General features: G+C 41.7%; 2 protein-coding genes across 37 annotated transcripts in view; one reads left to right on the top strand and one right to left on the bottom strand.

The window, feature by feature from the left end:
• LOC101157755 (toll-like receptor 3) overlaps positions 1–2,815 on the bottom strand; it is a 41,099-nt gene extending 38,284 nt beyond the window's left edge. Inside the window, exon 1 of one of the 2 annotated variants that reach the window (XM_078943757.1) lies at positions 2,680–2,815. The gene's annotated coding sequence lies outside the window, so the exon portion shown is untranslated. The remainder of the gene's footprint in view (positions 1–2,679) is intronic. The other variant, XM_078943758.1, reaches the window with a different exon arrangement.
• Positions 1–26,662, top strand: part of LOC144981248 (sorbin and SH3 domain-containing protein 2-like) — a 55,097-nt gene extending 28,435 nt beyond the window's left edge. For 8 of the 35 annotated variants that reach the window (XM_078943726.1, XM_078943722.1, XM_078943734.1 and 5 more), the window contains 22 exons: positions 1,735–1,861; positions 2,717–2,892; positions 3,788–3,854; positions 4,348–4,398; positions 4,491–4,704; positions 5,566–5,680; positions 7,081–7,152; positions 8,480–8,536; positions 9,788–9,837; positions 11,476–11,651; positions 11,959–13,788; positions 15,521–15,600; positions 15,750–15,847; positions 16,212–16,326; positions 16,466–16,594; positions 17,207–17,401; positions 17,572–18,594; positions 19,222–19,695; positions 19,954–20,034; positions 20,279–20,316; positions 20,473–20,579; positions 24,931–26,662. In XM_078943726.1, coding sequence (XP_078799852.1) covers positions 1,735–1,861; positions 2,717–2,892; positions 3,788–3,854; positions 4,348–4,398; positions 4,491–4,704; positions 5,566–5,680; positions 7,081–7,152; positions 8,480–8,536; positions 9,788–9,837; positions 11,476–11,651; positions 11,959–13,788; positions 15,521–15,600; positions 15,750–15,847; positions 16,212–16,326; positions 16,466–16,594; positions 17,207–17,401; positions 17,572–18,594; positions 19,222–19,695; positions 19,954–20,034; positions 20,279–20,316; positions 20,473–20,579; positions 24,931–24,992 — 5,337 coding nt within the window. In that variant the 3' untranslated portion in view covers positions 24,993–26,662. The remainder of the gene's footprint in view (positions 1–1,734; positions 1,862–2,716; positions 2,893–3,787; positions 3,855–4,347; positions 4,399–4,490; positions 4,705–5,565; positions 5,681–7,080; positions 7,153–8,479; positions 8,537–9,787; positions 9,838–11,475; positions 11,652–11,958; positions 13,789–15,520; positions 15,601–15,749; positions 15,848–16,211; positions 16,327–16,465; positions 16,595–17,206; positions 17,402–17,571; positions 18,595–19,221; positions 19,696–19,953; positions 20,035–20,278; positions 20,317–20,472; positions 20,580–24,930) is intronic. The other 27 variants (XM_078943736.1, XM_078943733.1, XM_078943728.1 and 24 more) reach the window with 14 other exon arrangements.
• Positions 26,663–27,440: the final 778 nt, after the last annotated feature.

Raw genomic sequence — 27,440 nt, 5'->3', positions numbered from 1 at the left:
TGTCCCTAAACCAAACCTCTATGCAGTTTTATATACAATCAACTTTTTTGTCTTTGACTAACCACACTCTGTTCCCTTACCTGTTGCATCTGAAACTTCAATGCAGCCTGTACTTTTCCCTTGTTCATGAGTGCACACTATTGGCTTGTCTGTGTGTCTCTCCTCTTTGCACTACCCTGTCACATTTGTTCAACTTTTTTTTCTATTTTTGCACTTTTTGATTAAAAAGATCTAAAGTTAAAAACGTATAAAGAGTCTGAGATAGAAAAAAGTTCAGTCTTTATCAAATTTGTGTGTGTGTGTGGATTAGGGCTAGGGTGTGGTAACGGCAGTTCAATGGGTATGTAAGGTGTATCACAACAGGTAAAAAAACACAAACAAAAATCCCCTTAAACCTTTTTTTTAAAGACAGAAAAAAGGAAATACAGTCCAGGCTTAAAAGTTATCTTTTTGTTTTCCCTACTTTCTTGAAAATGAAACATTTTGTGTTTACATTGATTTTCTTTCTTTATAAATTAATTGTATTGGTAGTTTAAAGACAAGGGTTAGTGCATTCTCATGTTTTTTGTCTGAGTTTGTGAGTCTGTGTGCAAAAACTACTGAAACGGGTCGTTTAGTGGGTTAGATGAAGCTTTGAATAAACACCAACCTTCTTTCTTCAGCTCTCATTCAGTCATTCCTGATGTAGTCACGTCGGGTGTGTGTCCACTTGCCTAAACTTCTAGCCTTGGGTCAGCAAGTGTTTGGAATTGGCTCAATATTTGTAAAGTGACTGAATTTATGGGGCAGTAAACTGTTACAACCACATCTTTGTGCAACATTTGAGGTTTTCTGGTTTTGATTTTGATCAGACAACATGAATGTGTCCAACACTGATCTCAGCTGAGTAAAGAATATGACTTTACAAGCACTTGTTCAATACTGGACTGAAGCTAAGCTTCTGTGTCGTTGTCTTGAAGAAAACATTAAGCATTTCCTTTGTAAACAAACTCTATTTCTTCTAATCGTCCTGACATTAACTTTAACTAGACGTGCTCATTTATTTATGGCTGCAGTGTTTGTTTTTTAGATTGTAATGATCATCTTTTTAGTGTTTTATATCAGTGGAACAGTGGATAAAAGTATTTAAATGAGTTTATAAGATTGTATTTCACTTGTGCTGGTGCGAAATACAATCAAATTTTTTTTATTAATATAAAAATAGTTAACAAATATTGGATTAAATGAGGTGCTAACTTTTTGCCTATTGTGCATATTCATTCATTTTGAAAGACATATTTTTTTGCAATTATTCACTTTGAACTTGCATCCTTTCATGTTAAATTAAAGTAAAATGGAAAATCACACAAGTCTTTTGTCCTGGTCTTATCATGTTTTGTATTGTTTGTATAAACTAATGAAAAGATGTGATTGTTTTTCTTTTGTTTTTTTTGTATTTTTGTACTCTTTTTGTTTTAAACATGTCCTTTTCGTTTAAATTAATGTGATTAGCTAGTTTCCCTTAACCTCACTAACCGTTCTTAACTCCTAAATCAGTATTTTTGAAATAACAAGAGATGCAGATATGGTAAATGTGGAACTGTTTCTGCTTCCTGCTCTGTTTGGCTGCTTTAAGAATGTTTTAGTGGTTATAAAGTCTATCTCTCAACTGTTCGGGTACTAAATCACCAACATTTTTTTCTGTGCATCTTATGAAACCGTTAGTTATTATTGTTGTGTACGGGTCATTCGCAGGGCCAAGTCCTCTCTCATGCCATGAATGGAAGCGCTGGCCCTCCGCAGAGACCCATGTCCCCCCCGTCATATCCTCCACCCCCCGCCTCACTCCACATTGGGCTCCAGAGGCAAAGCAGAAGTTCAGGTGAGTTATGTCATTTATTTAAGCTTAATATATATATATATTTACTTTTATCTGTTGATTTAAGGCAGGGGTCTGCAACCTTTAATGCTAAAAGAGCCATTTGGTCCAGTTTTTTACTGACCAAAACCCAACTACAGCTGCTAAGTCCCACTTTGCTGTTTGGAAAAATACACTTGTTTATGTTTGTGGCCATTAATATTACTTACAAAATAATTGAATTAAAACGGTGTTCTATTTTCCTATATGTTGAACAATCTGAATGTATTTTTCCTTTAGACACCAGTTCCCTTTATTTTTTCAAAGCATTTGCATTTTTCTTTAAAGAAAAAGAGCCAGAGTTGAGGGATAAAAGAGGCCTTGGAACCAAAGGCTGCAGACCCCTGATCTAAGGGATCTCAAGGAAGTTGCAGCACTTGACTGCTTAACTGCTTTCTTATATTTATTTTGGACTTTACAGCTGGTTTATAATAACTGCAGCTATATTTTGTCCATGATCACTAAAAAGAACAATCAAAAAGGTTTGGCCTTTGCTGAATTGCTTAGCATAAGGTGTTTTGATTTAATGTGTGTAAATCAATGAAATATTTCACACAAAAACTCTGAATAATTCTTAATTTTTTTTTTCATGAATTAGTTCAGTCAAATCCTAAATCCTTATTGGTAAAATCAACCTCCAGAAAAGGAAATTTCTTAGAGTAATACAGCCATCAGTAAGAATACTAAGACGTTTTATCTTAATCTGACTGGATTAAGATAAGAACAAGCTAAATGCATTGAATACTGGACTAAGTTCTTGACTATAGCAAAGAAAAACGTACCTTCTTTGTATCTTGTTTCCCTTCTTTTTCTCTGCAGAGGGGAGTGAGTCGATCACCAGAGAGTCCGTGGTTTCAGGTCACACCAGCATCAGCAGCACTGTCCCCATTGCTCGCTTCTCAGAGGAAGAGAAGAAGGTGTCGGTCATTAAAGCCCCTCATTACGAAGGCATCGGGCCCGTGGACGACTCGGGCATCCCTATTGCCATTCGCACGGTGAAGTCTCTCTTTAGCCGCTCGGTTTGTGCCTCATGTGTGTCCTTTGTAACTTTTGTGTGGTCCTTGTATGTGATGCACTTACAGAAGAGACATCACTCTCAGCTGCCAGCACCTTTTGACTCCAAATTAAAAGCTCTCTCTATGTATTTTTTTTTCCACGTATTGTCTAGTGAGCTCAGAAAGTCTCTTCCTGTCAAGAGTTTGCAGGCTTGTCTTTGTTAAGACTTTACCAGCTGTCATTTAGAAGCTTCTTGACATTTACATGCTGAACTACAAAATGGGGGGAAGAAAAAGAGAGAAACCGGAAGAATAGAAAGTCAAAATAAGAGTCGGGAAAAGACATAAACAGATGCTCCTTCTTGTAAGCTGACAAGCATTTTTGTGGCCACTGAGTTGGTTGTCATGGTGAACCAGGCAGTAATTAACCCATTTTTCGTCTGTGCCAGTGCTGCGTGCACTGTCGCACGCACTTTTGCCTTCTCTGTGTGAACATGGAAGCCCATGGTTCAGTGTTGGTGGAATAATCAAATAAAAAGCAATAAAAAACATTTCATGCAATTTTAACCCCTTCATGCCTGAATTTATTTAAAAAAATCCTTTAGTGTTCAAAGTCAACTTTATCAAAGTCAACTTTATTGTCAATTCTTCACATAGTGTTCTTTTGTTCAAGGTAATGCTAAATTAATGTGGACTAAATTGTTCGTTGCAAATTAGTGGCAAACAGCGTGAAGGAGTGAAAGCTTAAATGATTTCAAGGTTGAATCAATTCACTGTTAGATTTTGTAACCATTTCTCATTAAAAATGGTTAGTTCTTAGCTGATCTAATGGCTGTGTTTTGATTTTTGGAAACTTTGAGTTTGAAGAACTATTTTTTTTTTTTTTTTCCTGCAGACTGTGGACAGGCCCAAAGATTGGTACAAAACTATGTTCAAACAGATTCACAAAGTTCACAAAGCAGGTAAGGCTTAACTGCGGCTCCTTCCTGAACCTGAAACGCCGTGGACACAATGATCAATTGGGTTAGGGTCGATTGGTCTCGCATGCATGCAAGTCGCCGGCCTGGTTGTGTCTTTTGTGTCTGTGCGTGTCGGCTCTTGTAAACCCAAACAACGTTGAGCCAGAACTCATTAGAAGTAAAAGTCTGGAGCAGTAAAGTACGAGAGGGAAACCTCTAACAAACCAGGAGCTGTGGGGCTAAGCTGCTCTCATTTTTTGTTGTTTTTTTTTGGGGGGGGGGCTTGAATAGCTCAGACAGCAGAAGGGCTGATTGTTCTAAACTGTTCAGGCATTTTAGAAAAAACACAAAGGAACTCCAACATAATATCATTAATTATGTGTTGGTGACAATTTCTTCATTTTATGGGCTGACTATGAACACTTGTGCATGGGAGGGGGATTGCATCGCTCAACCAAACTGCTTCCACACTATCCGTGTCTGTGCTCTCCTACAGATGACGACTACTCTGACACATACAATGCAACGTTCGCTCTGATCAACAGCGGTGAGGCCTTCTCTTCCTTTAACAGAGTTTGTGCGTCAGGCATTCATTTCTTCTCAACTCACTTCTGGCCTCCTTTTTGCTGCCATCACCAGACGATATGCGCCTGTCGTCCAACACCACCATGGCCCATCCACCAGCACGGACTCACACCTACAGACCGCTGTCCAAGAGCCCCTCAGACAACAGAGGACAGCTTGGGGCTCGGGAGCCATCACCATCCCCTGTGCCTCCACCGCCTCCACCTATGCCGTCCCTCCTCCAACTGCGGGCCAGAGACAGCGACCGTGAGAAGAATGTACCAGACATGTAAGTTGAAATTACTCACAAAGAACACTTTGGTGTATAAATCAGTCAGAAATGAAAATGCGTTGGTGGCAGCTAACTAATATAATCACAGATTATTGTAGAGTCATTAATATTAACATAATATATTTCCAAATGCCTGGTATTTCTTGCCAAATAATCAGGTGTTAAGGACATATGTGTACAAACAAACAAGTAAAGAAGAATTAATGATAAATTCATTTACATTTTAATTTCATTTTAGTTCAGCCCACTGTTTTTTTTCCACATTAAAATAATACAAACAGAACATTAGTAGAACATTCTAGCAAACTATATGGTCGGTCACATGTCTTTGCTAAACTGTTTCTACACGGACCGGAATTGATGACTTGATCATTTTTTGCTGCCATCACGTGTTTGTTATCTCCTCTGATGCACTTGATTGTTTTTACATTATAATAAAATAGATATACTTGTGCCTCAATTAGTATTTTCCAATAGCGATTATAATCGATTTCTTTCATTATGAACCGATTTTATTATTGGTATAGGTTAATTCATTTAATGACTTGCCTCAGAGAGATTGATCTGGTTAAATATATTGATTCATCAATTAGTCATTACATCCTTAATAACTATTGTTGGAAAGACGCCAAGGTTTTGGAACTATTTCACGGTGTTGAATTGAGAAAAAAACTGTAATACTGTTGTCAAACTGCCAGCATGCTATTTGTAAGCAATAATAAACCACAGTGTGGCTTTCAATTGGTAGAAATGACTGAAAAAATTCCTGCAAAGGTGTCTTCTATGTGTGTGTTATGTCTAATGTACCTATTATAAAGCCTATGTCATTTCCTGTTTTTATCATTTCCCCTGCTTCAGGAATGAATGGGGTCCTCCTGACAGAAAAGTGGACACACGGAAGTACAGAGCAGAGCCCAAGAGCATTTTTGAATATGAGCCGGGGAAATCCTCCATTTTGGAGCATGAAAGACCAGTGAGTATGGTTTGGATCCGCTCTGTGAATGGGTTAAAAAACCTATTGCTGGCTTCACGTTTGGAAAAATGTTTTCTTAAAGGGATTGGGTGATTAATTTATTTTTGTGTCAGATTAGTTCCAGCTGGTGTTCATTTTGTGTCTTAACAAACTGCTGTTTCACATACAAAAAACTGCATAAATCAAACTAGAATAAGAAGTACGTTAAAATAATCCAAGGCAGATAGAGATCTGTCAAAAATCAGCAGTTTTTCATGGTTACGGATAATAGTTTTTCTGATGGCTCCCCATCTGTCTGAAGCATCGGGAAGAACTAAAGTAAATGTTTCCTAAGTGTATGACTGTGAACTCTTACGGTGGGTGATCGGCAATGCAGAGTGCTGCAGCAAAAAATAAATAAACAGTGAAACAGCCATAAAAACAACATGATGAAGAGGAATGTGGGATGGAGAATGGGTTTAAAAGGTTTCTTCTTTTGGTTAAAGGTTCAACATTTAGTGTGATGTCTGCAAAGAGCACTCTCAGGGCAATAACCCATGAGTCAGTTCCTGACAGAGGCAGGTAAAAAGAGAAAGCCGCAGCCAGCCGGTGTCTGTCCAGTCCCTTCTTCCCCTCGTTCAGTCAAAGATAAAAGGTGTCTCTCTAATACACCTTAGTAGGTGAGACTTTTTTTGCACAGGTTTTTAGAGGATTCTTTTTTTATTCGGCACTTCTGTTTTTCAGTTAAATATAGTTTGATTTGTAGCTTGTTTTGTTGCTTCTTATCCAAGCCTCTATTTTAATAATGAGGTGACTGATGTGTATGGAAGCATAAGACTCTATTTAGCAGGATAAATCTGGAACATGTCTCCCAGAAGCCTTTGACTTGGTATCAAGATATATATTTTCATGCAAGAGTTGGAAAGAGAAACAAGGAAAAATCCCATTTAAGAACAGTAGTATAGAGTAATACAATTAAAGTCATGCCTAAAAAACAAACAAACATAAATGTCTTTGTTGCAGTTTCTAGAGAACATCATCCACTGTCATACGTATTTTTTTTTTACAGTTGTCAGTTTTTTCTTTTTATTTGGATTGTAGGTCTTTAAGAGTTAGTCAACTACTTTTGAAAGGATATCAAATATAAAAATACTCTAAAGGTAAGGTATTGCTGACACTGCTTTATCCTGTTAATCAAATGGAAACCAGCGAACAGCAGTGCTCCGTTGTCTCCACATGAAGCCAAATAGCTTTTCAGCCCCATTTCTGTTTGAACCAGCCTAAATATCCATAATCCTGGTTCATCTCATGCACATCTCACTTTGCCCATCCTTAACCATGAGATCCATGTCTCTCTTTGTTTGTGACTCCCCTCCACACCTCCTTTTTTCTTCTTCTTCTTATCTGTCATGCTTTCCCAGACCTATGATGACATAGATTTAGAGAACGAGCCTTGGTATAAGTTCTTTTCTGAGTTGGAGTTTGGGCGGCCGGTAAGTCAGGGCTTAGCTGCTTCCTGGACTACGGCTCTGCTGTAGACATAGACTCTTAGAAGGGGTGGGGGCTAGTTTTGTCCTTGTATTTTGGCATGTGGGACTTGGTGCAGTGATGCCCCCCCCCCCATCCACCCCCTACACACACAGACACACTTGCAACAGGTTGTCATATGTGTCTGTGTTGGTTTTGGCTTGGTTTGTTGTTGTTGATTTTGTTTTTTTATCTAGCTACTAGCAGGCTCAAAAATATTTATGAAAATTATTTTAAGGGTTTATGAGAAATGTTTACATGTTGTTTAAGGGCAATTTTATTTAAATGCCACATGTTTATGAAATCTGTACAGTCTAGATACTAAATTTGCCATAAAAAGCGCATATCATTTATAAAATAACTTTTTTCATGTAAAAAACACTATATATCATTTTCTCAGCATTTTATAATATTCAAGCCTGCTAGTATTTAGGGTTGTTTTTTTTTTTTCTTTCTTATTTTTTGTGTGGAGGAATGCTCTGCCTGCTCCAAAGCTAAACACTACAGCACCCCCTACTGGATGCTGATGTTGACAATGTGCTATTGGCCAAAGTCGGGGCTTCTGTGCAGCCTCCCATGTGGGGTCAAGTTGGCCCAAACTGGCTGACCCGTGGTGTGGTAAAGCGTCACGAGGACCTGCCTCAGTGTCTGACAGGTTTCTAGCACATGACATCAGGTTTGACCTGCTGTTCCGGGTTCTTGTGGGTGAAAATTCCCGCTGACATGACACGTTGTGAAGTCAAAGCCATGTTCAGCTGGATTGTAGCTTCTACCTGCACACTTAGAATGTGTCCAATCACAGATAAACGCTTCAGTGCAGAGGATTTTCCTGCATGCAAGTGTTTATTGAGGTGATGAGCCACCATGATAGGTGTGTGTAAGTTTAATACAGGAGGAATTCATTTCAATTCACTTTGCTTCTTCTCACATTTTGCACGAGTGTGGTCCATAACTGCATTTTTGTGTTTCTGTGTTGTTGTTTTTTTTTTTTTGTTTTTTTTTTCATTGCTTAATACATTCTTTAAAGATGGCAGAAATACTGCACCTCAAATGTTAAAATATCAATCTGAAGGAATATTTCTCAGTTTCCATTTGCTTTGACTGTTGTGAGATAAAAGGGTTTTCTAGATTCTAACTGGTTTCGCTTTTTCCAAATGTTTCTTATGCTTTGGTTTCTCCCCATGATGTCACCACTGCTTCTCGTCCTTCACTTCATCTTCACCCTACTATATTCCTCCTCCTCCTCCTCCTCTCTCCCCCTTCCCTGCTCACTGCTGCTGATTGGGGCTGAAGCCTCCTAAAAAACGGCTGGATTATAATCCAGACATCTCCACTCGCCAACGCATTGAGGTAATGTCACATTCATGATCAGTCACAAAGTGTTCTGAGTTTCTAACATGGAGTAACTCCTGATGTGTTAGAACCTTTCATATTTTTCATTTTAAGAAGTACCATTTCAGTCTTTATTTATTTATTTATTTATTTTACTTAATATACTGCTGTTGGACAAATAACTTTACAATTATATGTAAAGTGGGTGCTATTTCTGAACTATAAACTTTAATGTGTGGAGAAGTTTGGGGTTTTTTTTGCTCCTAAATTTCATCTGAAATCTACGACGGAGTATTAGGGCCACCAAAAAAAAAAAAAAAAAGTCAAATTATGGGTTTTTATCTCGTTAATTTAGGAGATAAAACTCGTAAATTTAGGAGAAAAAACTCGTAAATTTACAAGATTTGAAGTCGTAAATTTATGAGAAATAAACTCGTAAATTTAGGATATTAAGTGGAAGTGAGCATGCAGAGCAGCAGGTGAACGCCACGCAGCAACAGAGCAGAACGACTAAACTCAGTTGAACAGGTGATCTGAATGAGCTTGAACGTTCCAAATATCTGGAAGCTCATTTGTTTGATTTACACTTTATTAAAGTTTTATTTATTGATGGTTGGTTTGCAGGATCCCTGCAGCCCGATGAAGCCATCGGTGTCCCTGCAGCTTTCCACTTCAATCCTTTCTTCCTCCATCAAAAACAAGATCTCTACGTTTGTGTGACGCTTCCGTCTGAGGAGGAAGATCACTTTTTTGGCACTTTCAACGTTCTCATTTCTCGTAAATTTACGAGAAAAAAATGTTGTAATTTTACTTTTTTTTTTTTTTGTTGGCCCTAAAATTCCGTCGTAGAAATCTCATCTTCTGCAGTGTGTAATTGTAAGATTGCAGGCCATTGTTGGGATTCTGCAGGTTTAGAAATCTTTTTTTTTTTGACCATTCACCTCCATTCCAGTAGGTCCACGCCAGGTTTTGCAGACATTTACCCGCTCAAGCTGAGCTCATAACGTCTTTTGCAGCATCACCTTTGCCCATCATCCCTCAGAACGACCCCAAAAGAAAAGCCGGCAATATCGCTGGTGCGCCCCAGTGGACTTTGTCTTGGCAGGTGTGCTATGTGGAACCAGCGTCCACTGCACCTTTCGCTGAGGGAGCATTTAGAGTGTGGCACAGCAACAACCGCATGCAGGCTGTGCATTGTGAGCCGCTCTGCCTTCAAGCCTTTGTTCATCTGGAGCTGATATCTCTCTCCTTTTGTCTGCCCCGTTCCAGACATCCCTCAACATCTCTCCCATTGACAAGGCTTCAGAGAGACCTGCAAGGTAACTGCTGTTTCCTTTCTTTCCCTCTGCATGCTCCCCTCCCCCCAGGCTCCCAGTAGCAGCCCCCCCCCCCCCCCCCCTTGTTTTGTTTCAGCACTGTGTCATTAGGTTGCTCCAGTTTACCTTGTGTGTGGTGCAAATATCCGGTGGCTCTTAATGATTATTTGCAAGGACTAGCATTACCCTTTATTTTCCCCCGATTCCTGCCTGCTTTCTCACTAACTAACTGAGCCAGAATAAATTAACCCCCACAAGCCTATTGACTCCACCACTCGGTCCTCGGCCCTCCCACCCCCCTTCTTTCTCCTCTGCTTGCTCTCCTTTTCAGCCCTGGCCTGCTCTTACAGCTGCCTTCTCTATGGTGAACAAAAAGGACCGAATAGAGATGGGATGAATAGGCCGTATAACTCATGTCAGTGACTTCAACTTCTCTGAAAATCCAAAAGCCTACCCCCCCCTTTCCCCTTTTGATCGACTTAAAGTGAAGCATTTACAGCGGCTGTCGACAAAAATTCAACGTAATGGGAGTCTAAGCTTAATTTCCCCAAAGTTGAACAAAGATTAGCAACATTAAACACATTTTTTGGCACATTGTCACAGCCTGTTTGGATTGTGGTTCTTTTTTTTTTTTGCGCATCCACTTGCAAGATAGTAACGGGGGGAAAAAGGCACACGAAACATGCCATTGTCCACAGTGGGACAGCCGACACTTCAGGGATTCCTGAAATCACGCAGTAATACTGCTCCTGCTAGAAGGGTCATCACTCCAGCACCCTCTGCCGGAGGCTGGTGTTAAGGGAATACTGAAAAACAATGTAGAGAGTTAAAGAAATGCTTTTAAAAAATGGTCAAAATTGTCCCAGACATCAACTTTTTTGCATTGTAGCTGATATAAATAAGCTTTTTTTCCATTATATTTTCCTTTTTGATTTGTTTTTAAATTGAATTTAATTAAAATGTGAGGTTGTATTTACCCTTTACTAAAACTTTCTGTGATCAAATGTACTTCTACTTGCATAGGATTTAAACAAGTAGATTAACAACTAACTTAATACTTGATAGAAAAAAGTCAAATACAATATAACAAAATAGAACTTTTTTGACACCACAAAGGGGGAATTGCATTGTGACCATAACTCTATTATAAACAGTGGAGAGATAATAAATAAATGTAAAAATACACTTTTAAAAAATGATTAATGATAATAATTAGTGTCCATTGTCTATGAGGCGTTGTAGAGACTAATAGCTAACGGGAAAAAGATGTGTGAAAGTGTTCCTTCACCATGAGATCTTATGGTCTCTGACTAAAGAAGTTTCTCAGTGCATCCATGGTCTCATGTGGAGTCTGATGAGGATTGTTCACGATGGATTCTAGTTTCTGTTGGATCCTCTTCCTTCCCACCACAGCCATAGACTGTAGGGGACATCCTAGCATAGCGGGATCTCCGCACAAGTTAGCCGATCCCCTCGTCTGTGCAGGAATTGGGTGCAGATGTAAATGTTTACTTTTTTTCTGGGAAGGCTGTGTGCTCCAAGTCTCTAAAGCATGTAGCCACAAATATTTCGATTCCTTCTATTACCTTGTGACGTTCAGCAGTGGATCGACTGCAGCTGTCATTGATGTTTGTTTTGCAGTGCTTCCAGCGACTACAGGAAGAGGAGGAAGTCAGAGCCATCGAGTTCGCAGGCGAATCCTCAGCCTCAGAGCAGAACTGTAACTTCCCCTAAACCAGAGGATGCATGCAAAGCTGGCAGCAGCCTAAAGAAGCCTGTAATTCGTTCTTCACCATCCTCACCCTCCAGAGCCAAAGGTAGTCTGAAGAATCGAGTTCTTTTTATTGGATCTCTTTGTGTGTTTGTGTCTTCTTCCCTGGTTGTCTCTCCAGACTCGGGTGTTTATTGTCCTTTTTCCATCAGAAATCTAAAACGATTTTCCTTTGTTCTAAGAAAAAATAATGTCTGATGTGATTGTAAGTTCTTCTTCTTTTCCACCCTTTTTTCCTCACCATTTATTTTCCCTCTTCTCCAGCTCGTCCACCCTGTCGCTCTGTTTTGTTGCTTAACTTGCTTTCCTCCTTCTTCTCTCTCATCACGCTGCTCTTGTTGGACATCTAAAAGGTGGGGACGCATGCAACATGTTTTCCAACAGTCTGACCCCTGCAGGTCTTTATGAGAGCACCTCCCTGCCCCCCATCCCTTCTGGCCCAGATTGTTGCCAAGAGGACGCCAGCCAGGAGGGCAGCTCCTCCTCAAAACAGCCTGCCTGCTGTGCGAACAGCTGGCCGACACAAACCCAGGAAGCTGAGAAGAGGAGCGATGCGGAGAAGGGCCCACCCTCCTCTGGCAAGCTCAAGTCACGAAGCTGTGATGACTTACTAACTGATGGGCATTCTGCCTCTGGGGGGCACAACACGGCCCGGTCAGAAAGCGCCGGGTCTCTGGTGTGCGATGGGAACCCTCCATCTGTATCAGCCTCCAGTCATTCACTTCCTCCACTTCACCGCCGACGCGCACATGACTCACCAGGCTTTCTCCAACTGTATCGTAAGATGCATCAGATTGACCGAGCTCAGCTCATCTCCTCCGATGTCATCCGTTCCGTCCGCACTCGTATCCTAGAACTAGAGCGCCAACCTCATCTGCATCGGCATCGCCTTTCCCCTTGGGCACCATCCTGGCGTGTGGAAGTGCCACGGGACACGGTGCCAAATCGAATTTCTGATTACGAACGTCTGATCCAGAAGTCCAAATCCTTGCCCAACTTGGGTGACGGAGAGGTGCCCTCGGGAACCACTACGCCAGGCGGCTCATCATCTCGTGCTAGCAGTGCTGGTGGTGGAACTCCCAGTTTACCAAAACGCCGCTTTTCCATAGAGTCATTACTAGAGGAAGAAAACAACGACCTCAGCAGAACTGCTCCACACAGTTTAGATCACCTACATGGACCTCGAAGCCCACCTGAAGGCCAGCCTCGAGTTGGGCCAGAGCCGGGCCGAGGTCAGTCTTTTCCTGCTCCCGCCGTTCCCCAAACCCCTCAAGCCAACCAGGACTTTTCTGACAGCGAACCAGACGCCATTGCATCTGATCTCAGCGATTTCATTCAAGTAGAGGGTTCCTCTTTCTGCAGTGAAAGTGACTTTGATCATTGTTCGCTGACCTCCTCTGAGAGCCAGTACGGCCAGTCAGCCCACCACAGTCAGCACCTGCGTCATCACCACCACCACCACCATCACCACCATTCAGTTCACCAAAGTCTAGGCCAAACCCAGGGCTACCAACATCGCCACCTCATCAGCACCTGCAAAGGTCGCTGTCCGGCCTCATACACCCGTTTCACCACCATGCTTCGTCACGAGCGGGAACAAGCGCGACTGGAGCACCACCGACCCGCACAGCAAAGCCGCAGCGGCCATTCCCGAGTCCAGGACTCACAGTCCCAGCAAGCGATGTCAAAGCTGGCCTTTTTGGTCAGCCCAGTGCCTTTTCGCAGAAAAAAGGGCTCCCCACCTACCTCGAGAAGAAGCGATGGTGCTGGAGGTCGAGGTAGCAGACCCAAGTCCAAACAGGCCATTTACGAAGCACTAGATGCAGCCTTGAGAGACATCTATGAGCACATTCAAGCAGAACGAGGCCACAGGAGCACCAGGCCGCCGGATGATAGCATCTTGAGAAGGATACTCGCTGAACTGCTGCCAAGCGTGCCTGAGAGAAGCTCCTCCCTGCGGGGAACGAGGGGCTGTTGGCACGGGGGGCACTCCTCTGCGTCCTTGTTCCCAGATGGGAGCCCCACAGGGTTTGCTCCGTGCAGAGCAGAGCCCTCCACACCGAGGCTACAGTCACCTCGGGTCCAGTCACCGATCAGTGCCTGTTATGGACGGCATTCCGAAGCCTCAAACGTGAATGAATACGCAGAGGAGCGGGGCAATGGAAATAGTTTCTGCTGTTCAGGTGGAGATGATACACGTTTCTATTAAACAGCATGCAGACGTACTTATTTATTGTCATCAGTTGTGTCTCATCAAAGACCTTTGGATGCATGTATACATGTGTACATGCATACAATAAGAGAGGAGCACAGGTTAGAGCCCAACTGGTTACGGATGTGTATTTATTCTGGGACATTTTCATTCATAAAGTAGTCGGGCATTAATGCACACTGCCTTTTCTCTTGCAGACAGGTTTACTGTTGTGCTTTCTGCTGGAAGATGAGAAAACACCGTCTTCAGATAAACTTCTTCATCTTTTTCTGTCCGTACTATCAGTTTGGCTCTAACACAGCAATGAATCCTCATTTATTTATGGAGACATCATACTATTGCCACCACTTTTTCAAAATTCTGTCTGTTTTTTTAACAGACAGATCCATTACCATGTTAATTCTGTTCATATGTATCAATACTGATTTACAGTAAATTCTCAAATATCCGATTTAGAATTTAACCTGAGATGGAATTTAGTTAATAAAACCAAAACAATCTATAGATATTTCACTTTAAAGTCCCACTCCAATCATCTTTTGATCCATTTTCAAAGCTTTCCCAGTGGCTTTTAACTATGATTATGCCATTTTTAGCCATCTTCAAAAATCTTTTGTCGTTTTCTAGGAAATCGTTTTTGCAGGGATCGTTGGTGCAGAGCAACCATTTAAATTAATAAAATACTCAGAAATGCAATTTTAAGCTGAATTTCCTTTATATATGTCCTCCATCATCACCAAAATGCCACAAGAACATGTTAGAGACACCAAAAACATCATTTTCATCTGAGGGGGTTTTAAAGTGGAGCATTATCTGTCCTGACATTGTGAAAGGCTCCAGGAAAAACAAACAAACAAAAACTAGTATAAAGAGGAAAACCAAACCAGAGTACAATGAGCATATTGTTTTACCTTTAGACAATGTATAAAAAAAGAAATGGTGGAATATTTAAAGATTAATTTGGTTAAAAAAAAAAGTAGTGTGGCTACAATGCAACAGAGGTAAAACAGGAAATGGCAGCAATAATAGTAATATTTAAGAATTTACTGTAAATATTAGTCTGCTTGCAGTTCTGTCTCTTACATCTTTACTTTGCGTACATGACTTATTTTCTCAAATTTGCAGCTTAACAGTCCCTTTGGTTAAATCATTATATATAGACAAAAAGTTCTACCTCTAACTATATTGCATTTTACAGATCAATCAGGTTTCAATTTTTTTAATGGTTTTACAAAGTTCATTTTTTCTTTGCTCTATTAACTTTCAAAAGCTCTTTTTAATCTACTTGTAAAGTTTAAGAGACAGACTTGCTGGTTGGAGTCAATTTTGATGCTTTTATTGATTTTTTATTGGTTACTTTGAAAGATTATTTAGTGTTTTCTTCCAAATCCACTTCTTTCTTTCAGCCATTTGCTTGTACCTTTGTGTTTGTTTTTGTTTTGTTTTTGCCTGTATTCCCCTTGTTTCATTTACTGTTCCAATAAATCTGTGCATGTGCCTGTTTTGTGCCACGTTGTGGAAAAAAGTATCCAGTCTGTGATGGAAATAAAACATTTCTTCCGACCCAAGCTCTTACTCCCTCATTTACCAGTTGGGGTGGCATCACATTATCACTCCGTGCTTCCCAAAATCCCATTTGTGTGTTATTGTCAATAGGAGTTACCGTGGTAACACCTGTCAACTTTTGTTTCTTCTAATCACAGACCAGGATGTCTCAAGAAGTTACTCCACCCTGGATGGACGCCACACTCCTCAGAGCCGAAGGCAGACCCCAGACAGAGAGGTAGAGGGTTTCTGTTATTATCGGCACTATTATCACACCATGACATATATGTAGATAGTAAGTTACAACCATCTGTTTCTCTATTAGAAAGAGGGAATGGGTGAAAACAGTGTGATCCCTGTTTGCTCTCTCTCGTTCTGCTCCTCCAGGTCTCCCATAAACAGATGACACAACTCATTCTCTTCTCTCTCCTCCATCAGAAACAACCTGCAAGAGCCATTTATGATTTTAAGGCACAAACTGCAAAGTAAGTACAGTAAAATGACGAACGAACCCCATTGCACTGTTGCTTTTTTGCTAAATCAGATGCTGCTTCAGGGTCTTTTTTTATCTCATTCTTTGCAGTTTCCATCATTACTTTGGTTAACCCAGTAATTGCATGATAATGCCACACCTTAATGGTTGAAAATCTTTTCTCTTTTATTTTGGATGAAGTCGATTTTTGCATGGCTGGATTTTACTTATTTGCGTTTTCATTCCTGTACACGGGAAGTGCTCCAAAAGTGCCTGTGACTTTTTCCCCATTTCTTGCTCTTCCTGCTGTGTCTGCCATGTGTTACGTTTTAAGAGTGAACACAAAGCTCCCTGCGTTCCTTACATGTCTGTTACAGGGAGTTGTCATTTAAAAAGGGGGACGCAGTGAACATCATTAGGCAAATAGATAACAACTGGTATGAAGGGGAGCACCGAGGACGAGTGGGGATACTGCCTATTTCATACGTAGAGGTGGGTTTGCTTCTTTTAGAAAAACTCTGCATCTGCATTATGTTTATATTATTGGTTCTGTGTTGTTGACTTCATTCTATTTGCTCTTTTGTCACACAAAATCTTCTTTACGACAATTATTTACACACCGATCCTGCAGAAAGTGGCGTCCTCAGAGAAGCAGCAGCCAATCCGTCCGCCGCCTCCTGCACACGTGAGGGAGATCGGAGAGGCAGTGGCCCGCTACAACTTCAATGCTGACACCAATGTGGAGCTGTCATTGAGAAAGGTCAGTTCTTATGGTTTCCTGACTCATCTATTCCTATCTATTCGTGAGGTTTTAGCAAAACGACATGTTTCAAAAATAAAGACTCTCAGAAGCTTGTCCAAGTGTTCTGTTAAGACGTTTCCTAGAGGATGTTATTTGCGTTGTGAGTGCCAGAAATATCAAATCTATTTAAGATATCATTCATAAATTAATTAGAACATTGAGAAAAGAAAAGAAAAGAAAAGGATGCTGTCCTCTTGGCGTAATAATCGCTCCTAATCACTAATAGATATATTTGCAATCTGCAGTGTGTACTGTCACAAAAAGTACACGTCATATTGATTTCAATAACTATAAATATTGTCAAATAGAGTTTGAGTCATCAAAAAGTTTGATGTATTGCTTGACAGGGAGTGGGAAGAAGCAAACTAATAAAATCCTCCCCATTTTGTTTTACCTAACTTCTTTTTATATTGTTGCCATAATCCAGTTCTTCAAATTCATATAAATGTATTTAGTGCTTTATTTAACATGAGTGAGAGTTCCTTGTACAAAAGTGCTGTGCTGCATCTAATGTGATGTGGGTGTGTGTGTGTGTGTGTGTGTGTGTGTGTGTGTTGGTGGTGTGTGTAGGGTGAGAGGGTGATTGTGATCAGGCAGGTGGACCAGAATTGGTACGAGGGGAAAATCCCAGACACAACCAAACAGGGTATCTTTCCCATGTCCTACGTTGACCTAGTCAAGCCCTCTCCCTCCAAGAGCTCCGCCCACCATGTGGATCCACACAGTTACCATGGCAGCAGGACACCCAGCTCAACACCTGTCAAGGTGAGGCTGTGAGGGAGTCTTTCACTTTTAACCCTACCAGATATATAACACCATCGCCATCACACTCTGTTATTTCTGACCATTGTTTTGTAAACACAATCAGGAAAATTCTGTGTTCTAGATGCTTTATTTACCATCTGTTCCTTCTTTCCCACTTTACTTTTCTGGAGCCGTTCTATCATTTACCTCCACCTTCCACCACTCATGCCCTGCTCTCCCCCCAACCCCCTTTGAGAAGGTATGACCTGCAGGCTGTCACCAGCGAGTGGCTGGCCCTCACTTTGGATCGGTCAGCTTTCCCTCCGACGTGCTCCCTGACCCCCACCCCTGCCCCCCCTACTCCACCCCCCCTCCCTGCTGATTTCATGCCCGCCATGAAAGCGCACGAGCCAAAGGCAAGCTCGCCTGCTCTGTCACAAAGAGGCTCCGCCCCTTTCTCTTCAGCACTGTCGCCCTTCGCAAACAGACATGCCACAACTATGCTGCCTTTCACCCAACCCGCCCCCCCACCTGCTCCACCACTTCCTTCTCCTGCTCCACCTGTCACTCATTCCTCGTTCACCACTCCTCTGCCAGACTCTTCGTTTCGATCTATCAGGGAGAGAGGGTTTCAAACCTGCGACACTGCCCAAACAGTTTCCATTAGTAAGCCCCAGGTTTCCTCTTCTGTCGCTACCTTGTTTGTGACGCCTCCCACACAACTTCCAGAGCACAAAGCCCCCGCCCATGCAGGCGAGCGCAGCAAAACCCCCGACATTGAGCTGAGGGTAAAAGACCCTTATGACGAGCTGCTTTCCATCATACCGGCTGATTCAAACCCTACAGATGAGGCTTTCAGAACGTCCGTGAACTCCCCACTGACCAAGCTAAGCTGGGAATCTCCAAGTAAACAGGGCCAGCAAAAAGAAGCATCCCATCAGGCCGCTCTAAAGACCCAAACAGTCAATGCAACCGACAAGCTAACACCAAATGCTCCGTTAGAGGCACCGGTTTACACGCCTGTGACAGTGAAGCCGAGTCCTTATTTACTCAGAGAGCAGCAGAAAACTCAGAACAAAGACACGGGTGAATGTCCGAGGCCACCACCGGGGGCAGCAGAGGACTGCACTGAGTTGTTTATTGAGGAAGAGGAGGAGGCTAAGATGGACAAAGAGGAGGACACTCCGGTTTTGAATGAGAGGCTCTGTTTCCAGGTAGAGCATGGTGTGAGCTGTGTCAGCTGAACTCTTATAAAACTTTAAAGAGACCTGAAGGGACATTGAGGAGAAGATATTTAAAGTGATTAAAACAAAACTCAAAAAAGGACCGTATGAAAGGATGAGGATATTTGTAGAATAGGCATAACCTTGTCACATTATAAAACCTGCTCAAACCTGCTGACGATAAAAATGCCATTTTGGAAAAAGAGAATATTAGTGACGTAGAAAACACACTGGGCACAAAGTCCTTGCTCTGAGCTCTCAGCAGCAAGGAAGGGAAGGGGGGCGGGGTTTCCCAACGGCAACAGCAGAACCTTTGTCCTAGAAACAAACACAAGTTTAGTGATTTGGCCTAAAAATTGCCTAATCAGAATTACAGTAGACCTAACTATGATCAGAGTGGGTCTATAGCTATCACTATATAAGCCTCAAAAATGTTATTAAAATAAGAAGATTTACACGAGTAAATAGTTTTATAAAATGTTACACAAGTGTTGGTTTGAAAGATTGTTCAAGCCGTCCTCCACGTCCTTTCTGAGGTTTATTGAACACAAACGGCGTGATGTTGTCTGATGATGTCATTCAGCTTCAGTATGTTTATGTTTGTGTTTACTCCTGTAGGCTGAAGTCTCTTCTTCCACTCTGACTCAGTTATCTCTCACTGGCCTCCCCCCACCTTCCACGCCATCGCCTTTGACCTCCACCCTTCCTCCTATGTGTCCATCATCTTTTCCCCAGGCAGCCCAGCATGAAAGCGGCGTCCTCCTTCCTTCATCCTCCGTCTCCCCTCATCTCCCGCCCCTTCCCCGACTCACAACCTCCCCACTGCCTCCAGTCTGTTGTGCATCTGTCTCTACGCCTCCCCCTCTCATCTCACATTCCTCTGATGTTCTCTCCCAGCCCACACCCTCTCGCCCCTTGAGCTCCTCCTGTGTTCCTTGTCCGGCCTCGTCCTGCCCCGTTTCAGACTCGCAGTTCCTCGCCCACGCCTCATCTCCATGTAAAACTGTCTCACCCCCCCTGTCCACACCCCGCCCTTCTGCCCACACTGTCCAGCATCCAGGACGTAGGTCCCCCAAGGTGAAGGTAAAGCAGGTCTGTGGAGTTGAGGATTAAAAAAAAAAAATCACCTAACGAAGAGCTTCTCTAACAGAAAATTAGCCTTATTTTAGTTTCTGAGCCAGAAAGTGAAAGTTGTTTGTGTTTGTAGTCCTGACCAGCAAAGAGTTGCACAGGCATCAGCATGTCCATTGATGTTTAGGGCATGTCAGTAGATGCTCAGCTCAGAATCAAGGATGCTGACTTCTGAAGATGATAGGTCTGTTCCCTTTGGTCTTTCTGCCCGCTAAGCAGGATCCAGTTGTTGGCGGTAAACCTCCTCGTAGCCCCATCTTGTCCCGGAGGTCCTATCTGTCACCAGTTAGAGGTCGCAGGGTAGGGGGGCATGTCTTCACTCAATCCGGCTTCAGTCGCTCTCGTGTCGCTGTGCCAGACTTTAGAAAACACTTTTATTGATGGATCATTTCAAACATCTAGTCTTGTGTTTGAATGCATTCAGTGTGATTTGAGATGGGAAATTTATAAAACTTTAAATGAGTGACAAGTTCATCAAACCTTAGAAAAAACACAAAAAGCATTTTTTTAATTAATTCTTATTGTCTCCATTCTTTTTTCACAGCGGCTAGTGCAGGATGCTCTGCACGGTGGAGGAGATCCGTAAGTAGGATTTTCTGTTTTCCGATTGTCTTCTTTATGCTTTTTGTCTTTGAAATCTTGTCCAATGAAACACGTTTTTATATATTCTGAGGCAGTAGCTCTAAGTGAAACATTTATACCAGTCCAGTGTGAGTCACATCAGCGCTGTTCTCATAGGTATCAGGCTCTGTACAATTACATACCTCACAACGAGGATGAGCTGGAGCTGAGGGAGGGGGACGTCGTCGATGTGATGGAGAAGTGCGATGATGGCTGGTTTGTTGGTAAGATCAAATAACAAATGACAAGAAACTGTGGAAACATCTCTACAGAGAGAATACTTCTGAGGATGAAAAGCAAAACTGTATCTATAAGCAGAGATTTGATTCAATAAAGGATCCTCATAGCCCTAAGATAAAGACAATAAGGATATTTTAATAGCTCAGGGCAGGGGTCGGGAACTTTTTTGGCCATAAACACCAGATATTTTTAGATGTAATTCCGTGAGAGCCATACAATATTGTAGCGTCCCTTTCCCATACTGAGGCACAGAGATTTACCGTAATTTCCAGACTATAAGCCGCTACTTTTTTCCTGCGCTTACAGCCGTGCGGCTTATTCAGTGACGCGGCTAATTTATGGATTTTATTGGCGGCCGCCGTGTAAGTATTTTCGGACACAGTGAATGGTTTGAATTCTCTATCACCAAACACAAGTCATTTATTTTCCAACACACCTCTAAGCAGTCAAATAGCATGGACTTGACTTCAGGTCTTAGACACTTCAGTCATGGTTCAACAAAATGAAACACGCATGCCCGGCCGCATCCCAGAATCCTTTGGTGCCATTAGACCCAACGTGCACGTGATCGCCGCTACAATATGATGAAGCTTTCTAGTTAAAAGCAATCGTTAAAAGCAGCGTGAAAAAACCCACCATCACCAACGGGTTTGGAAAAGCCGGTCAGCTGCGTGACGGAGAGAACAGCGCATGCTCAGGAGTGCATTTACCTCTGAGTCATAGTGACTCGGCTGGCTGCACGTACATATGTGGGAATAATATCAGCCTTTATTTTGTCGGGACACGACTGGAAACACAAATTGATGTGATCGTTTTAACGGTTATTAAGGACTGAGCGGAGTTTTGCATTGAAACGCTCACAGCCTCCGTGTGAGCTGGAGACTGCGTGTCGTGTGAGCTGCGGGGCCGATGGCAGTCTGATGGCTCCCACAGGTAACAACGCATCCGCCCCTCATACACAAAATTTACAGTATTAAGTCCGATTGCTCTGCACAGACACGATTTGCTCCGTTCACCGGCGCAATGGGGACGAAGCGCTCCTCCTTGGCCAGAGCTGTCGGAGTAGATAGGAAGGGGAGACAAGGAGCGCGCGGGAGCGCGGAGCGCAGAGGTGTCGAGCCATTCTGCAGGCTGCAGCCAGGGCTTACTCGAGGCGTCCGCGGAACAACAGTGTTTGTTGGGGAAGGAAACCTCTGACCCACGCGCCGCGAGGAGGCGCGCGTATCGCGCTGAGGCGCGCGCTTTTCAGTCGTCGCTGCTTTATTTTACTAGCGTGTTTTTTAACCAGCCCTGTTACTCCCATAACGCTGCCGCGACACAAGCGGAAGGAGAGCTTTACCCGTTCACCCCTCCATCCACTGCTGATACTTGCTCATTCTTAAACACGTACAACAAAATGGCGAGCCGGGCATCGGCCCCGCCTTTAGCCCCTAAGACTCATGGGAAATGGGGGATCGCGGATGTAAATTTCCTCATCATAACTGAGGGATGTAATGTTGATTATATGGTTACTGTTTGTAATTTTATGTATGATACCTAGATTGTCAATAAGTTAAAAAAAAAAAAAAAAACATAACTGAGGAACTTGTGAACAGAATAGAGGTGCATACTGTTTGGCAGATGTAGACATGCTCAAATTCATGAGCCTGAGGCAAAACTGACTCCACCCACTGTGTGCTAATAAATCACACTTGCTCTTTGAGTCAGGACGTGATCCGTCAGGATGACATTGTTGCCTAATTCATGCGGCTTGTACTCCGACGCGGATTGTGTATGTATAAAATTAGTTAAACACGGGAAAATAGGTGGGTGCGGCTAGTAATCGGGTGCGCTTTGTAGTCCGGAATTTACGGTAACCTCTTTTAAGGTTCTTTATTCTGGTTACTGCAGGCCGTAACCAATGCTGTACAACTTGTTCAGTAACTCCTCAATCTCTCCCACCGAGAGCGCTTCTCCCAACTTTTTATTCCCTAACCCGCACCAGCTATGTGGCCCATAGCTAAACCCCATTGGTCCAAACTCCCCAACGACAGGCTGAGCGACAGAACTGAGAGCCAATCAGCATCTCTGCTTGATGCATTCGTTGAACTCTGGAACTTAGAACGGAACCAAACAGATACCCAGTCCAACTCAGTCCGCTACAACAGCGATCCCCAACCTTTGTCGCACCACAGACCACTTTCATATGCGGCAAAGTTCTCACAGCCTGGCATATTATATGTGGCGGACAAACACTGTAGCAATTTTACTATAAAGGCAGAGACACGTGATAAGACATACTCTGCGCTTTTATTTTGACAGGCAAAACCCGTGCTTAACCCTATTTTGACCAAAGCAGGCAAAGGGGATTGATTCCCATAAGTCCCTGTGCTGCCAGCTCCGACAGGAACCCCTGACTGCAGCCTGAGGAACTCCGACATCAGACCAAACGTGCACATGACCAACACTACAGTACAACAAAATAACACGACCTGCATGAAAACTGTGGTATTTTCTAAACATAACAATAAACACGAATTATGTCATGAGCAACGTCCTCTCTGCCCGTGACACTCTCTGGTCTTTATGTTAACGTTTAAACATTCCTTCAAAATAAGTGCATGAAAAGTCTGACTCACTACGATGCTGAATAGTCCGAATCTCCCGTTGGGATAAATCCATATTTTAAGTAGGACTGCTGATACTGTCTATTAAATGTGATTTCCTTTTTTGGGAGTCGAAGGCTCCTCTTCTGTCTCCTGGCTGGACGATCTCCCCTTGGCAAAGAAACTTTCCAAAGATGTTTGTTTTTTATTCATTTTGCTAGTTCCTGGGTTTTAATTTAGCGGTATCCTATCACGCGACCGCCTGCGTCAAGAGTAACATCGACGGATGGAACAGAGATTCAGGAAATAGTGGTGCAGATTGCTTTTCTCCAAGCACCGCTACTACTGCGCGCCCCCCAGGCACTGCATCGCGGTCGAGAAGGACTGGTCTGATGAAAAAAGATTTTTATAATTAAAGATTTGTCTGCGAGCCAGATGTGACCATTAAAAGAACCAGATATGGCTCGCGAGCCATAGGTTCCCGACCCCTGGGTTAGGGTAACAATGACAGTTATAGTAAACAATTTTTACTTACATTTGATTTTTTTGACGTGCACATTCACACAAAAGAAACAGACCTGACTACCTGGAAACATCCTGCAAAAACCACAACTGCTTGTTTTCACATCCAACACTAAATATATGAAACAGACTAATATAAGGCATTTATTTATTTGTCTTTGTTTGTTTGCACAGCACTTATGTTGTTTTATTATTTTTAGGTTTAGTTCATTATTTTTTTGTTTCCGTCGTGAGTCTGTCTTTGCCTGATTGCTTTCACACTGTACTGAACCGCACCAGGGTTCGCTTTGTATGTCACCACCAAACAACATCTACAAGGTCAAGGGAACTTTCACTCTTCCCAGAAAGAGTAACCCAGCTTAAAATCCCCTTGACAATTTTAAAGGCAGTTTAAGAAAAGTGAAAAATTCATCTTCATCATCTCCAGCAAATTGTTCCTACAAGTTATGTTTTAATGGTTATCTATTAGAAAAACAACAACAGATATAAGATAAGATAAGATATTCTTTATTGATCCCACATTGGGGAAATCCAATTGTCACAGCAGTTCCAAAAAGCAGAGAAAAAGTGACAGCAATGTGCAAAAGTGAGGGGTGTTCCAAAATGTGCAAGTATACAAATACAAAAATGTACATGAATATATGAAATATATGAAAATAATGTAAAATGAAAATATTTATGGTTGGTAATGTTTGTATAAACACTGCACATTGATTTTTGAATCTATTCTCTCTAACTGTAACCAAGTTATTTTCAGGGTTTTTTTTATGTGCAGACTTTTTATGTCCGTCACCACTAGATGTCAGTGTTGCTCCACCTATGCTTTACCTTATGAACCAAAACACTATGAATGTTTTTATCCATTTGTACTACTGTATTTGGATTGCTTTTATGTCACATACATAACGAAGTTCTTTTTTATAAATAGTACTTTTCATGTACTTTACATACTGATGAAGTTAGAAACAAAATATAAAAAATGTCACAGCTTTTACGTATGTTCAAAGACTTCAAAAATAAATTCTTTAATAGGAAAAAAATTTGTTTTTTCACAAAACCTTCACATTTTAGTATCTGATCAGAAAAAAAAAATCTGATTTATGAATTCTTGTTCTAAATGCTCAGCCTGAAAAAGTTGAAAACCTGTCCATGTGGTTGTTGGTTTTAGTCTGCAGCTCTCCTGCCTCTGACCTTTTTTTTCCTTTTTCTGTCGCATTGTTTGTTAAAGGGACCTCCCGAAGGAGCAAGTTGTTTGGTACCTTTCCAGGAAACTACGTAAAGCAGCTATAATGATGATTCCAGACTCCCTGTGGCCCCGCCCCTTTCTGTGACCCGCTCATCACCGTCAGCACAGCGTCCGTAGAGACCTACAGCACAATGTTGTGTTTGCGTATACTTGTGGCTTCCCACACAGAATCTTTAGCTCCAACTAGCCATCGTTCACAGAAGACTTCAGTTAGATAGTTTCTTTGAGGTATTTCTGCTTTCAATTTTTCTACCACAACGATCTCAAAGAAACATCCTCCAATCATTTTTTTTTCAACATATCATTTTTCACAAGCTCATTTCACTTTGAATTCAGTTGTAAAAATCCAACAGATATGTTTTACAGACAGCAGAATCTCTTCATTGAAGCATCTAGAAGAAGCTGCTCTATTGGGAGGATTATTTCAAACAAGTATCCAATGAAGAGCGCTGCTCTCACTGATGTACTTCCTGTTTGAAACAGAGTCCAGGTATCGCTACATAGAGAACAAGGACAGTTGTTCCTTCTTTTATTAAGGTTGATGCACTTTAACAAACCTGAACACTACGTTTGTTCACATAGGATGACAGATTACTTCCTGACTGCGGGGCTTCAGGGGACGAAATCGGTATTATATTTATTAGATAATGAACTGAGGGTTCATCTGTGTTATGACGTGGTTTTAAGGAGGTTTAAAACCACTGTGCTTTTTTTTTTTAATATATTTTTACAGTTCCTGAATTCCATATGAAAGATTATTCCTGTTATAATCGAGCGCCCATTTAGGTTCACATCTCAAGGTGGGATGAAGAGGAAGTCCTGCTGTTTGGTGTTGAATTAATTTAAGAATGTTGCAGGAATCGATAGAAATTTCAAGAAAAACAACAGTTTTTTTTTTTTTTTTTTTAATGGAGTTTTTCTCCTTTTGACCAGTGGTGTCTTGTAACCCTGTGAGAGAATCACATGTGAGTGTTATTTGGAAAAACAAAGTTTTTCACACTAAAACCACTTTTTTTTTTTTGTCATCTCATGTATTTTACAAGTGATGAACACAGTGAAAGAAGACTGTTGTTGAAGCACCTTATGATAGGTTGTCCGTCACGCCACCCCCCTCACCCCATCATTCACTGCATCAGCTGCTGTGAGAACACGTGTGTCTTTGCTGTTTTGTAAACTTTTTTTGTATGAGAGCTATTAAATGGTCAGCATCACCTGGCTTTATAAACTCTGCTTTCTTTTACTCACCCACATCTCATTTCTTCACAAATCATTCAATTTTTTTTTCTTCAATTTTGTTTATTTTTAACCACTTTCCATCATTTTTTTTGTTATTGTTTTCCCTCCTCCTCTAACACAAGTTGCTTTAGCCAGACGGAGTAGAGTCGACCATCGCCGCCTTACACGCCACTCCCTGTAATTATAGCTATGTACGTGTGAACCTCTTGGAAAAATGAAGTTATGCCTATGAGGAGGAGTGCAGAACATGAACCTGTTTGAAAGTGCTGTCAGAACATCAGGTCCTCATACAGCAGGCCTCACATCTGACTTTTATTTAAACATTGATAGAGAATCAATTTTTCTCCTGACAAGTTTCTACATGTAGTAAAAAAAAAAAAAAGTCAAAATCTACATTAAGTTTCAGTATTTCTACAATATTGTAGCACTTGTTGATGCTTTTATGCCCCTGTATTGCTAATAAAATCCAACTGGTAGATGTTTTGCTTTTTTTTTTTGTTGCAATTTTTTTATTTTATTCAGAATTTTAAAGCATTTAGAGGAAATTAAATGTATTTTTGAGTGCTTTATGACGGACTTTTGCATTTTGTAATTAACTTTAAAACTTCAAACCTGCAGAAAGAGGCAGTGATTAGCAAACCTGTTGTAAAGATAGTCTGACCAGAAAATGACTCATTTAGCGTAAATCCTAACATCATTTGATACGTGTCCTCGTTCATTCAGTACACATTGTGATATTTGTCAGTTTTTCTAGGATTTCCATGTCTGAAGTGCACCTGAGTTCGCTTTCTTTCTGTTTTTAATCAGACTAGGATTTAATCTCCTCACAGTTTTTGAATGAAGCAGATAAGCCGAGCACACAAACTGGTGCAGACCAAAGAACCCGTCTCTGATGAACCCTGACTGGAGGAGCTGGTGATGCAGGTCTACATCTTCAGGCGTCACTCAGTAACATTTTCAAGGCTTTAGTCGATATGTTGTTCTAAAAAAAACTTTTAAACTAAAAAGATTTATCTTTTCTACTGCTACTTTCAATAAATAATGGCAAATTCGCAAGGGGACAAGGAGAGAACCGTTTTTTAACGTGTGAAACCGCAGCATAAACCATTAGTCAGGTCTGAGACTGAGTTACTTCAATTGAAAATAATTTTATTTTTGGCTGCTACTGCCATTGAGTTTTTATGAAGAGATTATTGAAACACACATCCCAGGGATGACTGCCTCTCCTGCCTGCTGTGCTGTCAGATTAGGGGCGA

The sequence above is a fragment of the Oryzias latipes genome (genome assembly GCF_053564925.1).
Source record: "Oryzias latipes strain Hd-rR chromosome 1 unlocalized genomic scaffold, Olatipes_Hd-rR_3.1 chr1_Y".
NCBI classification, from domain to species: Eukaryota; Metazoa; Chordata; class Actinopteri; order Beloniformes; family Adrianichthyidae; genus Oryzias; species Oryzias latipes.
This window is presented reverse-complemented; position numbering and strand designations above follow the sequence as displayed.